This window comes from Tauraco erythrolophus, chromosome 9 (assembly GCF_009769465.1).
Source record: "Tauraco erythrolophus isolate bTauEry1 chromosome 9, bTauEry1.pri, whole genome shotgun sequence".
Taxonomy (NCBI): Eukaryota; Metazoa; Chordata; class Aves; order Musophagiformes; family Musophagidae; genus Tauraco; species Tauraco erythrolophus.
In genome coordinates this window covers 29,320,750-29,337,408 of record NC_141473.1, presented here as the reverse complement: position 1 = coordinate 29,337,408, position 16,659 = coordinate 29,320,750, and the positions used below count along the sequence as shown (strand labels likewise).

At 38.1% G+C, this 16,659-nt stretch overlaps 1 protein-coding gene across 1 annotated transcript in view; it reads right to left on the bottom strand.

Moving 5' to 3' along the window:
• SH2D4B (SH2 domain containing 4B) overlaps window positions 1-14,347 on the bottom strand; it is a 65,681-nt gene extending 51,334 nt beyond the window's left edge. The window contains exons 1-2 of the mRNA XM_009979942.2: window positions 14,164-14,347; window positions 920-1,079 (exon numbers count right to left, since the gene is read on the bottom strand). Coding sequence (XP_009978244.2) covers window positions 920-1,079; window positions 14,164-14,347 — 344 coding nt within the window. The remainder of the gene's footprint in view (window positions 1-919; window positions 1,080-14,163) is intronic.
• Window positions 14,348-16,659: the final 2,312 nt, after the last annotated feature.

Sequence of the window (16,659 nt, the reverse complement as noted above, 5' to 3'; positions counted from 1 at the left end):
AAAAACTATCCAGAAAGCAGACATTTTTTCAATTTTTGATAAATGACTAATTAAAACAGTACCTTCTAAATTAGAAGAGTACTTCTTGGATGTCTTTGAGTCATACCCTATGTTTTTCCCCCCCTGGCCGAAAAAATAGATTTTTCTGTCAGTCTAGCGGGAATTTATTGTCTCTCAAATATCAGTGCAAATGCCTGCCAAATTCTTTCACTAGAATGTTTATTAGTACTGACAAGGTAAAAGAAACGCAGAGCACAGGTTGAAGCTTTTAATCCCTGCTTAAATACGCAATCACTATAAGCAATAAGAATCTCATATGAAAAGGAATAATCTGGTATTTAAACTGTCACTTTTCAGTGCTGCGCTACAAAAGGAAGCACAGGAGGCAGGTGGTCTACTTCCCAACAATATCAAGCATCAAAACACTTTTGAATCTCCCAAAGCTGGAAGAGGTCCTGCTGGAAACACCAGCATGACACTTGTGTAATCAGTTTCTGAACTGCTGGGATAAGAACTGATACAAGCAATATGCAAATAAAACCAATTTCAAAAAGGATTTTATGTACCAAATCCCCATTATGGGCACAGATGTGTGATAGAACGAACGTTTCTAATTCAATCACCTCAAAACCAGATTGTTTCATTTTTATTTATTTACAAACTGGTCAATAGTTTAGCAAAATTCACCAAAAGAAAAACGTTTGCTTCACTCTTTTGGTGAAAGAGGGGTTTTGTTTTTCAGTTTTCAATAAAAATAAAATGACATTCTTCATGTGCTGAAAAATCTCCAAAACAAGTGAAAGTGAATGTTCACAAAACACACTTACTAGTTTTACCCACCATTACCTGCCACCTTTCTACAAGGCCATGTCTCCCATTATGCCAAGTGGACCCTGAATTCAGATTCTTAAATCCTCACCATAGTTCTTCTGCCTCCTTCTGTGCTTGTTGCCTGGCTCGCTCTGCTATTAGCTCCTCTGATATCTGCTCATACGGCTTGTCACCTGGGGCTTCTCCCATGACCCAGACCCAGACCTCACCATCCTTCCCAGGAAGCCACTGCACATGTTTGCTATTACCTGCAACAACCACCAAGAAGAAACAAAAGACATAAATACTGGCTCAAATTCTTATGTAAATACAGATGAAAAGAAGGTAAATCTGCAATTTAGAAACATTAAGCTTGCAATTTACAATTCAGAATAAAACATTACTAAGAGGTTGGATGAAATCTTCAGATTTGATGAATCTTCCACGCTGGGATAAAAAAAAAAGGGGGTTGTATGCTCCAATCTTTAAAGACTCACTGTCCCACAAAAATAAGGAATTATTAATTCTGACATGCATTTCCTAGAACTTACGTATTATGATCCCTTTTCAATTGTTATATTTTCTTGCTTTACTCAGCAGAGGATGAAGGAAGAAAACGGAAAGAGATGGGGTGACAACAACAATCAGTGACATTACGTGACTAGCAATGCTTCAGCACACACTGTCAAGTATTAAGCGTACAGACATTTGATCGGAACCCCTGCAAAAAATCCAGGAATTTCCTGCTCCCACTGTGTGAAGGAGGCGTTTCAGAAAGCCTGCTTGCTCCAGGCACACCACTCAACACTACAGAAGCTGTTCTCTTCAGGTAAGCAGTTGAAAGGGATCAAGTTTCTAGTTCAGTTTGCATGAAAGACACCACACAAAAAAATCTAGAGTTACTGTTTTGACAAAGTGATTTTAAAAACACCAAAATAACCTGCGTGCTCCTTACAAAACAGACTACGTTTGGTGAATCTTCATATTCAAAAATCAACTATAGCATTCCTGTTGACTAAAAAGGGCACTAGATTAGATCCCATCTGAATAGTCACATGTTATCTAACTTAGTGTGGTTTGGTCTTTTCCGTCTGCTTTTATGCGTGTAACTCACAGATTTTTTTTATGCATTTTAGAGGTTCGTAATAAGGAATTGGTAGAGACACCTCTTACGTGCCCATTTTTATGTTTTATTTCTTGCAAATTTGTTGAAACTGTTCTTCACAAAAGGAGATTCCACCACAAATGCCATTGCCAAGATGGACAATGGATTTATTTTAAAGATCGCTGACTGAAAGGCCACAAAGACTCGGCAGTTCATCTCAATTCCTGTTCATCTCAAGTCCACTAGATTTCACCCTCTTACCCAAATATTAAGGTTAGCAAATTGTGCGTGGCCACATAGCTTCTAAAAGGTATCCTGTCACATTTGAAAACGTGAAGAAATGGACAGTTTGCCTTTTCCTAAGTAATTTTCCTCTGATGCTCCTGTAAGAGTCAAAAGAAATCTGGTCCTATTTGAATGGCCGGTCTTTGCTTTCGGACTTTCTACTTCTTTCTCTACTAGCATCAGCTTAGCTACCCTCACCTTCTCACCTGTTGTTCTGCAGCAGGACAGTATCCATTTAACCAGATTAAGTTTCCCGATGCACAATCAATAGTGTTTTTGACATTCCAGACTGAAGAGAGAAAACTGCAGGAGGGAATGACGTGGGGCTGTTGACAGCAGGCAGTGCCAGCGTCAACCCACACTTGCAAGTGTTGACAAGACGAACTGAAGGCAACTAACATATCAGATCTCTCAATGAAAGCTAATATTCTATATCAAATTTGAAAATGCGATTTATACGAATTCCCTGTGTTGGCCTAATGGTACTGACTTCAAGGGAGGGTGGAAATTTAAGCTAATAATGTTTTTCTTTCAGTAACTCTCAAAAGCATTTGCTCTTTCACAGTCTGTCAGATTATGTCTCAGGTTATAAATGTGAACGTATTTTATTTCGGTTGCCATTCTGTACATTTCCGTGCTGCTGTCAGCACAACATTTATGTTGTATTTTTCGGATACAGCATTTGAACATCATCTGCCGAGAACTGAGTGGCCATATTAGTATTTGTCTGCAAGGTTTTCACCTGCTGCGTTTCATGGTAAAGTATCATGAAAAATATGGAATGATTTCCCAGGAGTATTGATCCCACACAACCAATGGCAGCTTTTGTTTTAAAAGTGGCCCATGTCCTCTTTCCTGGGAGGAATCTGGATATCCTAGTTGTTCCCTTTTATTTAGTACTTTACAGAAAACATTGCAAGCAACATGCCTCGCGTTAATTTATTTGTATCATAACTGGTAGATACTGTTCTGAGATAACTTCACTACTTCTGCTCATTTATAAGCTTACCAGATGGAAAGAGAATTAAAAAAAAAAAAACAAACACCACCTTTGCAGGTAAGGAGACAAATTTTATCTTTGTCTCTTTCTAGGTTTTCTGTACCAAAGAGTTATTACTATATTTCTCAGAGGCACAACTTATCCAGTACTGCCCAGCCCCATAAAACAAATAGTTGATTTGTCGACATGTCTTGAGAAATCGTTCTCTTTCTTCCTTTTAAAACAATAGATTTCTCTTCTAAAGCTATAGACAGTAGATGGATAAACTCTTTTGAAAACAACAGTATAACATATTGTTGGTTCAGCACTAACTACTGTATACTACAGTATAGTATACTACTGTATACACATCCATATTTCAAGTTGAAAGATAACAGCAGTATCAAACAATCCAGCAATTTTAAGCTTCAGCATTAAACAGATCAACTTCCACGTGTACAATTTTAAAACAATTCAACTTGAGCACATGTGCCTTTATTCAGGTTTTTCTTCAGAAGGAGAGAAGGTCTTTTTCCCATCCAATCACCCTTTCTATTTCACTTCAAGAAATGACTCCCGTGCAAATCTTCTCTTATATCTGCACTCCCATAAAGTTGGAGATGGGCTTTACTCTACAATCTGATCATAAAACATGGTAGTTTCTTAGGACAGAATAACATCAAAACATGAGTGTGCAGGAAAAGAAATAAGCAGCTCAGGGACAAAATCTGGCACTGAGAAAACGAAATTCCTGCCATCTAAAAAGTCTTTGCAGCCTGCAGAATCAAGTTCACAGTGGTCAGTGTCAGCTCTTCTAGGCTAACAATACTGAGATTGTACTTTTAAACCGTAGAAGCAATTGCAAGGTATGAGCTGAAAGTACAAAAATATTAAGGAAAGTAATTTTCTAGGAAATTAGTGTTGTCTGCTTTGCAAGCAGAGAATTACCAACATTGATGGCTGATTATAACAAAATAAATTCTGCTTTAAGATGCTTCTCAAGTATTAAATTTGTCTGCAAAATAAGATGTTCTGTTAACACAGTTATTTTCAAATGAAACAGAAATAAAAAAAAAATTCAACTAAATCTGAAAGGAAGAGACAGGTTCTGACTAAAAAAATTTGAAATCTAGATGAGAAAGAGGCAAAGGAACCTTATACTCCCTGTTCAGAAGCAAGCTTCTGAGTCTAGTCACAAAGCGTAATGCAGAGTCAGGAAATAAAAATTAAATCTCTTGAGTCCCAGTCTTGTGCCTTGACCACAAAAGTTCTTTTCTTTTCCTGGTGAGACTATGGCAAGCTGGAAATATTTACCATTAGGAAGTAGCAGACATCAAAATTACTCTGGATTGGACAGTAGAAATAAAAGCAATATAGAAACAAATACTGCTTTAGAAGAAAAATGTACTGAATAATTTACCAAGTCTTTTCCATCTCTACTTTTCAGACCCACAATCTATTGGCTGTAGCATTCTACCTTTTTTTTTTTTGTCTAAAACAACTCTGTAGCACTACAAGACGGCAACATTAATTCTTGATGTTCTTTTCACCTGTAGCTCCTCAATGAATTAGTATCTCCCATAGAGTTCCCCTAAACCTACATCTATACTGCTTTTGAGACTAGTAAATTGGTTTCTGGATATTGCTCCCTACTCCAAGCAAATACAAAATCTCAAGTTTCCAACACAAAGGCATGGCAGTAAAAACTTTCTGGGAGACCTACAGCCTGAACTAACAGCAACACGAATTTGCGTATATAAACACATATAATCAAAAATAACACCAAATTATGTTATTTGTTTTATGCATGTTTTTTGCATGTTATATGCATGGTTTTTATGCAGTCAATTTTATAACAGCATTGAAAGGATAAAGCAATGCCTTAGAGAGCAATAGTAAACTTGAGACTCTCATCTATAAGAATTATTAGTCTCTACCAACAGCACTACCATTGTTGTCTCTACCAACAGTCTCATACGCATATTCACACAGCGATGGACCATAGGTTGTGCTGTATGACACCACAGGCTGCTCTTGGCTGTCGTGCTGCCCTTCCAAAGTCCCTGGTGTAGACAGGGTACCATTACTGCCACGGTTGAACACTGCCAGCCACCTTGGGAGACAGGGAAAGCAGCACCCGAAGGTGCGTGGGAGGGGGAATCCTGGCTGCACGCAATGCTCAGGCTAATGCAGCCTTCAATTCCAATCAGCTCAGACTTCCACACTGTGACAAGGGCTTGAAACAAATGGAGTTACATAAAGAAGAACTGGGCCTTTTGTTGCCTCCGCTAATTGGGACAGAGGGGCAGAACCACAGATGGGGTTTTGAGGTCTTTTGGGTTGGTTTTTTGTGTGTTTGGTGGGGCTTTTTGTTTATTTTTGGAGGTTTTTTTCAAAATGATAGTTTTGGGTTATATCTGTCTTCATTTTCACACATACTTACTTCTAACTAAAAGTGCTTTAAAAATAACAGCAATCAGAGCAAATGGAATACTACTGGAGTCAGCTTCCTTCCTCCAAGCTTGTTCATCATTGCCTTAACAGTTACAGCATCCCCAACAATTCCTGTTTGTGACCCATCTCCAGCGTTTACAAGCGAACTACTCCAATGACCATTAGAGGCCTGATTTGGTGTCAGATCTCCCAGCCGTGCTGTTGCTTAGCCACAGTCTGCCAGCTTAGCCCAGCAAAATGATAGAGTGCCAAGTAATCCAACTGCCTTGCTCTCATAGGGAATATTACAGGCTGTGTCAAGTGTAAATTCAGAAAATTAAAAGACCACTGATTCATAATCTCAGAAACATGGAATGGCATTCAAAGGCTGCTTAAACTTTCTCAAAACAGTCTGCTGTTTCCATGAACAGTCTTGTTTCTCTGAGGCTGGACTTCTCACCATAGTTCTCCTGCTTGCAAGCTACAAATCTCTGCAATAGCAATTGACTCTTCTTCCACACTGGCTGGAAAGCCTTGCAGTCATACAAATATCATTTGACTATCTCTATAGAAAATATTCCTCCTCTTTACTCTCTCTGTGCTAGAAAAAGGCTCCTGAAACTTATTCTGCATTTGAAACAGGCTGCATGAGCATTCACTGCTGACATCGAGCTGATCAGCCTGATGGAATTTTGCCATTCAGAGATAAACTGTAGCCTGCGGAGTTTGGTGTGCTTGTAGGGCTGGGCTGGTTTTTTTTTTCCTTTTGGAGTTTAGGTGTCTGGTATACTTTGGTCTAAGCACAATGTGTTTTACATGAGATTTTACCCTTGGCTTTCTGAGCAAATTATTTTTATGCCTTCTTTAAAGAAGCTTGAATTTTGATAGTCTGAAGGGTAGATAAGGTTCTACTCAGTTTCATTAGCTACAGGACATGTGTTAGAAGCATATTGATTAGGATGAAAATGAGAATGTGAGCTTTAGGCTGTTCTCAGTTCCTTGAGCTTACTCAGTATAAGTATTTTATTTAAATTTTTCTTCTTTTTTTAATACAAACACACAAATACACATAATTCTACTTCTTTCTAAGGAGAAAACCTAGGAAGTTACTGTGAATGTTTCTGAAAGACTGTTCAAAGGACAGAACACATTTTTCTAAACATTAATTGCTGTAAATTCATTAAAATACATATAGAATAATTAGGTGGTAATGATGAAAAAAGTGAAAATAACATAATCCCACAATAAACTGAAGATCTGCTACAATTAATTCTGTGGTCTGCCCCTGCTAATAGTCATAGGACCATGGATTCCTCTCTTTCAAGAACATATCCAAAAAACCCCATCACTTCAATTCTTAAAATAACAAGAAAATGGGGAAAAAATTCTGAACTTCTCAAGCATCCCCCCAACATTTCAGTTTACACAGCCTCCAATTTCAACACTGTGTTGTGCGCCTTTCCATTTAAAGAAGGATTTGCAGAGGGAGAAAGAAATTCAGCTGATTTACATTAATATATCAATAAGGGTTGCAGGATCTCAGCATTGCTGAAAAATCAGCCTTCATAGCTCTCCAGCTGCTTCCTGATCATATAACAAACTCAATCTTCTGTTTATGGAATTACAGCCTGTTACCATGGAAATAATTATGCTGCAATATACCCCTGCAGGATCAAAGAAAGGAAGAGTGACTGCAAGAGAGCAAACATTAAGGGAGGAAACTGTTACTCAAATACGACTATGGTAATTAACAAATGTAGCAAAGATAATTGTACAAAACACACAAAGGTAAGCGGGTTTGCCTTATCACATGGTATGTATATGTGCAATACGTATATATAGGTTTGCATATTGTAAAACAAAAAAGAAGAACAAAAAAAGAAATACAGAAATAAAGTAGCATTTGTGCAATCTCTATCTAGTATGTCCCACGTATTTTCCTGGCTCCTTGGCAAAAGCACGCTGTTACACATAATTTTGTAATTTGCCCACTTTCAACTGGGAGATAACATTCAGAACTCATTCTTAAAGACATGATTCTAACTGTGTACAATCTAGAGGTGGTTTCTTGTCTGTCCATCGTAATGACCTTTTCACTGTAAACAGTATAAAAATGCAGGTACGCATCAGATCAAAGTCAAAGGTTGTAAAATCATTCACATCAGTATAATTCAATTTTTTTTTTTCTTCATAAAAAAGTCAAGTCACATAACATTATAATTTCTAATTCCTGATCCCAACTGTCTCTTGTAAAGAGTAAAAGCTATAAACAGGGCTTGGTTTCTCACACAGAGTCATCACAAAGCAAACAGGTTTTCCTCTGCTTCAGGAGAATAAACAAAAACAAGCCTGCATGGCTACTTCAGGGTCTGCTGGAAACTCAAAGCAGAAGCATAATGGTTCTCTGTCACAGAATGAACAGAGAACTATGGATCACTTTCTGCACCACACTCCCCTACTTAATGCAGCATGGCAGGTTTGCACTGATTCCTTTTATCTGGCACACAAGACCACAAAAGCAGGGAGAACTATACCACTACAGCGAGATTTTTATAGCACCACAGCACACGAGTGGACTTGAAGGTTAATGAACCACCATCGGTGTCTGGCTAAATCCACTGCTGACTTGAATACATTGAGTTTTTCTGTGTCTTCCAAATCCTGCTATCAAAACCTGGTGCCTCTGTCCTTTAATGTTTCAGTCGTTTATGCTAAAACCTGGCAAAATCAGCATGGAAATATTGAATTAGCTTGGACAAATCCCATTCTCCCCTTGGCCACAGTACTGCTCTCTTTCCATATCAAGTATTTATGAGCTTATAGACAGTCACAACCTCCTATCATTACCAGAGCATTAGTGTATACAAGAAAGTCCATCTAACACCACTGTGTCCAGACAGGCTGAGGAACACAATGCTGCAGAGAAACACAGGAATGCTCTCCATGCCAGTGGCTCAATTAACCCAGTAGCCTCTCTCAGAAAGCAGTTGATGTCAGATGCTCCAGACAACAGGAGCCCTGAGGATCGCACGCAAGAGAAACCTCCAGTGTAATAAGACCCAGGTAGCCAGCAATATCCTGCTCTTACTTTTCTGCAAAATGGAGAAGTCAGCTGCAGGGCAGGATCTGAAACTAAAAAGTACAGACTTACAGCTAATCCTAGGAGGGCAGAAAAGTCCCTCTGAATTTGTTCCGTCTGATACATATTTAGGTCATATGGCAGTTGGGGGTCTCTTTTTAGCCCCAGGTTCATGGAAGTGAATAGACAGTTTAGAAGCTGCTGTTTAACTGCACCTCAGTACACAGCCACGCTGAGCACAAGCTCTGAGCAGCCAAGTTCTGACCCCAAGGTATAGAGTACTAACAACTCTGCATCATATCACAAGCTGCTATACATGTTGTGAATGTTACATTAAAACTTTTCCAATCACTTCAAATTTGTTGGCTCAGTCTCCTAATAAAAATTATTCTAATGTTCTCCTGTTACTTTTTCAGTTGTATTTGAACTGCAAACAAAAGACAGGGCTCTACAGAATTCAAGACCACATATGGCCAGAAATTTCAGAAATACTCAGGTCTGATGCCTCTGGTTAGACCCATACCCAATGATACAGAGAAAGAGACAACGAACCCTGCCAGGAGCATGTCTCTGCAGGAGATAAAATCTTAGCTAAGCATTACCAGGATGTGTAGAGGCCTTAGTATAAACGAGGAATACATTTCTGAGTTCAAATCCATAGGAAAAAAAAAAGTCACTGCATGTACACCCACTCACCATTCATACACACACAGAAACACACGCCCACTCACTGGCCTTTGCATGTGGCACTGCTATATCCTCCAACCATCCACTTGTGATATTTGAAATACTTGCTTCCAAATAGCTTCATCTACTCTCTAATGATTTTCTAACACAAATGCCATTTAGATACAGAAATTATTTTCTAGCCGTGCTGTGATAAGCCTACCTAATTTTCTCCCAGCTACTCTTGTTAAGGACAGGTAAATACAAGTGTTTACAAATAGCTCCTGTCTGAACATCATGAGCTGCAGTTCACAATGAATAAATGTCAGAATAAGCAGCAGCAGATCAGCATTGTCTTCCCTCCCACATAGCTGTCCTTCAGCTCCCTAATGCTCAATAGTTTTTGAGATCTCATTTTGGGTATGCCGACAGCTCTGGATACTGCATCAGAGCCAAAATCCAAATTGGCAGGGTCCTTTGCTTACTCCCAACTCAGCTATACTGGTTAAAGGGCTCCTGCCTAAGCAAATATATACATTTCTTTGCAAAGGTGCCTGTCAGACAACTCTCAGCAAATCCCAAAGGGATCTTAAAATTTTGAGGAGACTTCCCTTAGTGATTTTAGCACAGTAAGAAAAGGATACCTGTTTTACTACAATGAAATTATGTTCCTGAAAGATCTGCCCAGGAGTAATTTGTAAAGGAACTGGAGACAGACCTCCAAGAACTAAACTCACTCGTGAAGCTATTTCAGTACAAGCCAGCAGTCATGATTTAATTAAAGCTGTGAAATACTTTTTTTACCTTAAATAAGTTCACTAAATGCTGCAGTTTTGGGAAAACCCAAATGATGCTCAAATTCTACTAATACTTTTATGCAAGGTACAAATGTAAGCTAGGTACAAACAGCAAAAACAGTTTATTCAATATCCTCTAAAGGAAATATTTCATTCTGAAGTGATGTTTATATATTGCTCTCTTTTAGACATTAATCTGTGTTTTTAAAAAGGGAAAGAAATTAAAACTGTCAAATAATCTGAAAACATTTAATTCACCCCGAAGTGAAATAATTTCTTTAACATTGACTCATTCTGATACAAATTTAAATTTTAACCTTTCCTCAAAACACATGAAACCAAACAATCCAAACAGAAAAGCAGGCATAATTTAGCATTTACTGTAGGTGACTAATATTATTTTCTTTAGAAACAAAGAATCAGATTAATTACATATAGACTGTTACGCTATTTGGCTTGCTAAACACTCTCAAAAATTTACACCTTTCGTGGTTTGGACCTGGTATTGTTTCCTAAGAAGCAAATTTATGAGTACTGAACAGGACACTTAGGGACAATCTGTGCTCAGTGAAACTTCGATTAAAAACACTGTAGAGTTTTGGTCTTTGCTAGTTAGTTTCCACGCAATTAAAAAATTACCACACTGACGAGCATTCCCTAAACCTGCTGATGATTTTAACTCTAGCACAAGGTCAATCTGACCTGCATGTGCCATTTTTCTCCTCCCCCACTTTACACTTGTAGTTTCTGTAAGACAACACATCTAAACCTTGCACAAGAACCCTTCATCCTCAAATCACTGTAGAAAATCAAAATTGGATTCACAATCACTGCTTTGTTCCAAAAAATCCATCCCTTTTGCTACGCTGCTGGGCTCATATGTACCGTTCCAGGTAAGCTCTTGAATTGATGGAGAATTGTACCAATTGGGGTATAGGACTCTAGAGAAATCCCAAGCACTTTTTGGAGCACTTTGAAATTAAAGAAGTGTCCATTATCATTAATCCTTTTTGTTCTGTCTCACCCTATCCCATCCCAAAGAGGTGTGGCAAATTTTTCATGTGCAGCTATTCAAACTATGAGGAAAACAGAAGGGTTTGAAAGGTAGTCCTATAAAGATAATTCTAATTAAATTAGTAAAAAATTATTTTATATAAACATCATGTCGTATTCACAATCAACATACACATTTTTCTGTCAAATAGAAAATTTCAGAAACTCAGCAAAGCATTAGAGATATTAAAGTCTCATCTCTGTTTTCTACTATATGCCAGGCTACAAAGACCTCTATAAAGCCAGAGTAACTCTTGGCTTCAACAAAATAGCACAAATATAAAATCTGTGTCATGCAGGAGAGCGCCAAAACCAAAACCTTGCACATGAAACTGCTCAAATACCTCAGTTTCGAAGGAATAAAGAACATGTAATTGCAATACTCCACATTCTATGCTGTATAACAGGAAGAGAATGTTTGGAAATTTGCTTATACATCAATGAAAACTGAAAACTAAGCACCTTCAAGGTCCAAAAAATGTTGATGTCAAATGTCTTTTAGGAAAAAAAAATCCCACAACATTTTAAGATAAGAAAGGATTATTACAGTCATCTACTCTGACCCTTGAGTCATACAGGTAAAAATATTGCACAGTAATTCCTATATTATACCCACAATTTCTGGCTGACTTTTTAACTTTTTTCATTTTTTAACAAGAAACTAGCCCTGCTATGAGATCATTTACCATCATATTATGGAACTGTACAGTAGAAATCAGTTACAAGTATCTGTACAGTTAATGATCGGCATGCCTGAAAGATGGAAGTTGTGTCCTGTAACTCTGGCCCACATCAGTTCATGGAAGTCGAAATATATTTTCAGCAGAACTAAACGCCTGACTTGCAAATCTAATTCCAATAGTTCTCTCTACAAAAAAAAAAAAAAAAAAATCAGTAAGATCAGTTCTTTAGTACAGTTCTGAAGGAAATAGAAAGTTTCTAATAGCGGGCAAAAGTCAAACCTAAGCAATACCTTAAATTGGCAATTTAAGAAGGCAAAATAGAAATGGGCTATTGTGAAATTCAACTCCATGTGTATTTGTGAATACTTTTGTCAGAGCAAATATAACCTACAGGTTACTCTGCTGCTCTCCTTTCTCTTATTCTTTATAAATCATAAAATTAATTACCCAGGAAATGGTCGCCTGTAGTAGGAAGCTGAACAGGTTTAATGTATAATTTATATATGGAAATTTAGGTGTCAACACTGTGACAAATCATCACATAAATATTTTTGCAGTTAGATTTTTCTGCATCTGTCTTTCTCAAAAAATGAGCGTAATACAGATTATCTCAATGATATAATGTTGTTTTGGTATGTGGAGCTGAACTGCATGTTTAATTTTTTCTCAGCTACAAATCAATCAAAATGAACAAGGGTTTTGTGCTGAATGAGAGAAGCTGTTTTCATGCCATCCCTCTTAGGAGAGCACAATTCACAGTAAGAACACTAACATGAAGAAAATAGAAATGAAACAGAATGAGGTTTTCCAACATCCACCTTGCCATTTGCAAGGGGACATTTTAAACTATTATGGCTGATTAGGGTGTTCTGAACGTTCCTCCTTTATTTTAAGGCTACGATCGTACCTTACTTTAGACTCATCTCATAAAGGCGTTTGCTTCAAGTGAGTCTTGGAAAGCAGTTTTGCTTGGAAACACATTTCTTTAATAATAGTCTTTGAATTGTTAAGTATCTAATGGTAACTTTGTAGGATTCAGGGGCTCTAAACATTTTAAGAAGTCTGACAATTGTATCCAATAATCCGTCTCTATTGTGGTGCTCCAAGTAAAGTTTTCTACCATGGATGGGTATGTTAAGACAAGCAACACTTTAAATACTGACTGCAGAGTCACATAGCTATTAGAGCACTTTCTCAAAATCAGCTACTCAAAATTATTAGAAATGTTGAATATTCAAGTTTTAATAGATTTAAAGATAGGATAAGATCTTTGGCATTTCACAGGGAAAGGAGGGTTTGACATAGCTCTGCGACATTTCCTTTTTGAGTGAGGAATCACTGCAACTACATTTTCAAGATGAAAATTGTTTCTATCTTGCATCAGCATAACAACTTCATCCTGTGAATGGGGAAAGAGTTGTAAGCCACTTGTTCAGAGAAGAGAGCAAGGAAATAAGTGTTTCTGTTTATTCCAAACCCCTTGGACTCAAGATCACACACTTGGAAATGACATTTGTAGAAGTTTTTTGATGTTTTCTTCCATCATTTTGCTTATTTGCTGTTTAAGTCACCCATTTAGCATCCATAACAGTCTGTGGAAGGAGCTTCATAGCTGAACTACATATTGCATGAAAACACATTTCTGTTTTTTTTCTTTTTTTGTGTGTTGGTTAGTTGTTTGTTTTTTATACATGCTCACCCCACTATTATCCTATTCCCTAGACATAATCAGTTGGAGAGTGTTAACTAGTACCATTGGAAATTTAGTCTCATACAGTATGGCTGTTCTGATGCCACATCTTAGGCACAACAGCCCTTCCTAACAAGCTCAAATTAATGAATTTATCTCCTACTCCAGCCACTTGCAAACATTTAACACCAAGTCAAAAAACCTCAACAGCACAGGTGAGACTGCCTTTTGCCTGACTGAGGGGCAGGGGTGCTAGGTGAAGATAAAAGCCTTAGGAGTGGAGAGGAAACTCGGTCATGGTACATCTGTTACCACTGAAAGAAATGAAGCAGTGACTCCTGACTGGAACAGGCACTTCAAACCAAACCCCCTTACTCCCAAACTAAATTATTCCCCTGGTGAAAGAACCAGCCTTGAGAGACAAGAAGCAGGAACATCGTGCTCTTGCTGCCCCAGGCTATCTTTTTGCCTATGGGGACAGCTGGCATCCTTCCCTGTAATCTGTTCCAGATGCATGCTGCACCATAGACCGTTGCATGCCCACCATCCCCAGCTCATAAATACAGGAGGTCACAAATCTTACTCTGTCTGTGCCTTGCTGTTTTTCTCAGCACAGCCTCCTCCATTCGTGCTTTTTCTTCTCTCTCCTTCCAGCGTCTCAGCTGCTCTTCTCTCATTTTGTAGAACAAGATCTGCTTTTGCTCTTCATTCAGCTCTGCCAGGAGCTCAGGGTCAATATACATATCACGTAAAATTTGCTGCAGCATGATTCAAAAAATAAAAAATAATAATAAAAAAAAAAAAAGAGCTAAACCCACTTCCAATTACACTCACTACAGTGACAAAACCCCACCGATGGCACTCCAGAAAGCAACCTGCAAAGGAGCTCTCCCAAGCCTGCCTGCCCAGGAGCAGTTCGATTCTTGCTCTGGCTCCCTTTGTGTGGGCATATTCTGTTCCTCGTCTTTTACAGGGACAGAGTTCTCTGCTTATCTCATCCTCCAAAGGTAGGGACAGGTGTCAAGTGAAAGGAAGGCGGAGGAACAGACAAGGTAAGGAAAAAAAATGAAAAGGCCAGGAGACAAAAAAAAAAAAAAGTCACTTCAGTGCTCCTGACTGCAAGCCAGTAAAAAAGAAGAGATTCTTAATTGAACCCATCAGCTTTGCTCCCTTGAGCAGAAGGAAATTCAATGTAGAGAAAGTCTCTGACTTTCAGCTCAAGTGGTTCCCTTCAGCCACAATACACTCCCCAGGGTGTAAGTGTTGCCCAGGGGTTTAAAGTGATGTCATGGTTAAAGGTATCACCTACACCAACAATATCTATGTCACTTTGGGAACTGATCTCTTCTGATAAGAGAGGAGAGACAAGTTTGCATATTATTTCGCAGTCTAGCCTGCTAACTAGTCTCAACAGTGTAGGTCATATTAGGGGTCCTATTTACCTAGTGTTGACAAATATTGTCATGCAGCAAACTCATTAAAATGCCTTTAAAATTAAAAGCAGATGTAACAAAAGCCACAAGAATATTGTTATCACTTTATAAATAGTAAATTAATATTAATTAAACAAGACTAAGTTCTCAGCAGTTCAGGTAGACTATGCAAGTCCTGCTGTTAATCCTTTTCCACCTTGTGACTGGAGAAAGTTACAATGTTGCTCTTCAGGTAAATCATGGCTTTTCGCTATTTAACAGAATTTTACCAACATCAGCAAAACAGTATTATTTCAGCACCAAGGCCAACAGCCACTTAATTAGGTAAAAAAAAAACCCACAACACACAAAAACCAAAAAACAAACCCCCTGGATTCCAGAGGCAGCTTTCACTGGGCAGGGGACCAGCTTCTCTGGGGAAGAGTGGCACTTTGTGGGAAGGGGGCCGTCTTCTAAGAAGAACCAAGATGTGGCCACCCGGAGTCATAACAAAACACAGATCGCTTCTGCAGGCTCAGCCGTATCCCACTGCATGATGTTTACACAAAAATGAAGAGCAAAAGCAGATCTGTATTTCCTCACAAGAAACCTGCCTAATAGATAGGTATCTGTCAAACTCATGGACTTCCATGAATCATATTCAAAAACTTACACTGTTAATGTATCTACTCATATAAACATTCTTTTGAGGTAAGCAAAAGACTATCACCTTAATTTAGGCAGAAAATATATCTGATCTAAATCAAAATTCAAGAGAAGACACTGTATCATGTAGAAGCGTGGATCCAAAGATTGTACTTGAAGGATGCCTTCAGCTGAAAGAATTTCAGAACCCATCATGTTTGGGCTTCACAGAGTTTGGTTCACATGCATGCTACTCTGCAATTCAGGATGTCTCTTACATACAAATTTTGTCTCCTAAAGTAAAAGGCTTTTTTTTTATTTATTTTTTTTTTTTAAGAAATAGAGTTTGGCAAGGAAAATAAAACTAAGATAAGAAAGACTGTTACTGCTTCTTTCTTCTATTTCACTTGGTCAGGTACAGAAAGGGGAGAGCCTGAGGGGTTCAGCCTTTGTTTCTCTACTTTTATTCAATTATATTAGAGCTGTGGCTCCACATTTTGGCACTAATTGAAAAAGACTCTCCTTTGCAAAGGCTTCAGGGCAAGCAGTTTTGCTGTTCTACCCGTTTGTCATCTTTCTTATTTTATTTTACTTGACTACACAGAACAGAAATCAAATCCTGATCAGAAGCTATCACACAGCAAAGAACAAACTCTTCATCAAGGAATATGTGCATTTAAGCACGATAAGAACCACCATTTCTGAACTGCATTTAGCTGCAGAAGCAGCTCAGGATGGAGATGCAAGATATAAGACAGCATATAAACAAATTTTCAGGCAAATACCAGTAACATTCAATGAGCAATTGCCCAACAAAAATAGTAAAAGCAAGGAGATGAAATGAATACTTCAGGAACAACCCGTTGTCTGAAGATTATTCACTAAAAATATTTGAAAATGGCAACCAAATGATCAAGTGGAATTAATCTCTGTATGGTTTGTTTGTTTTTGTTTTTTTTTTTAAAGTCACATGTGGTATTAGATGTTATCATCTAATCACAGCAATTAATCTGTTCGGCTTC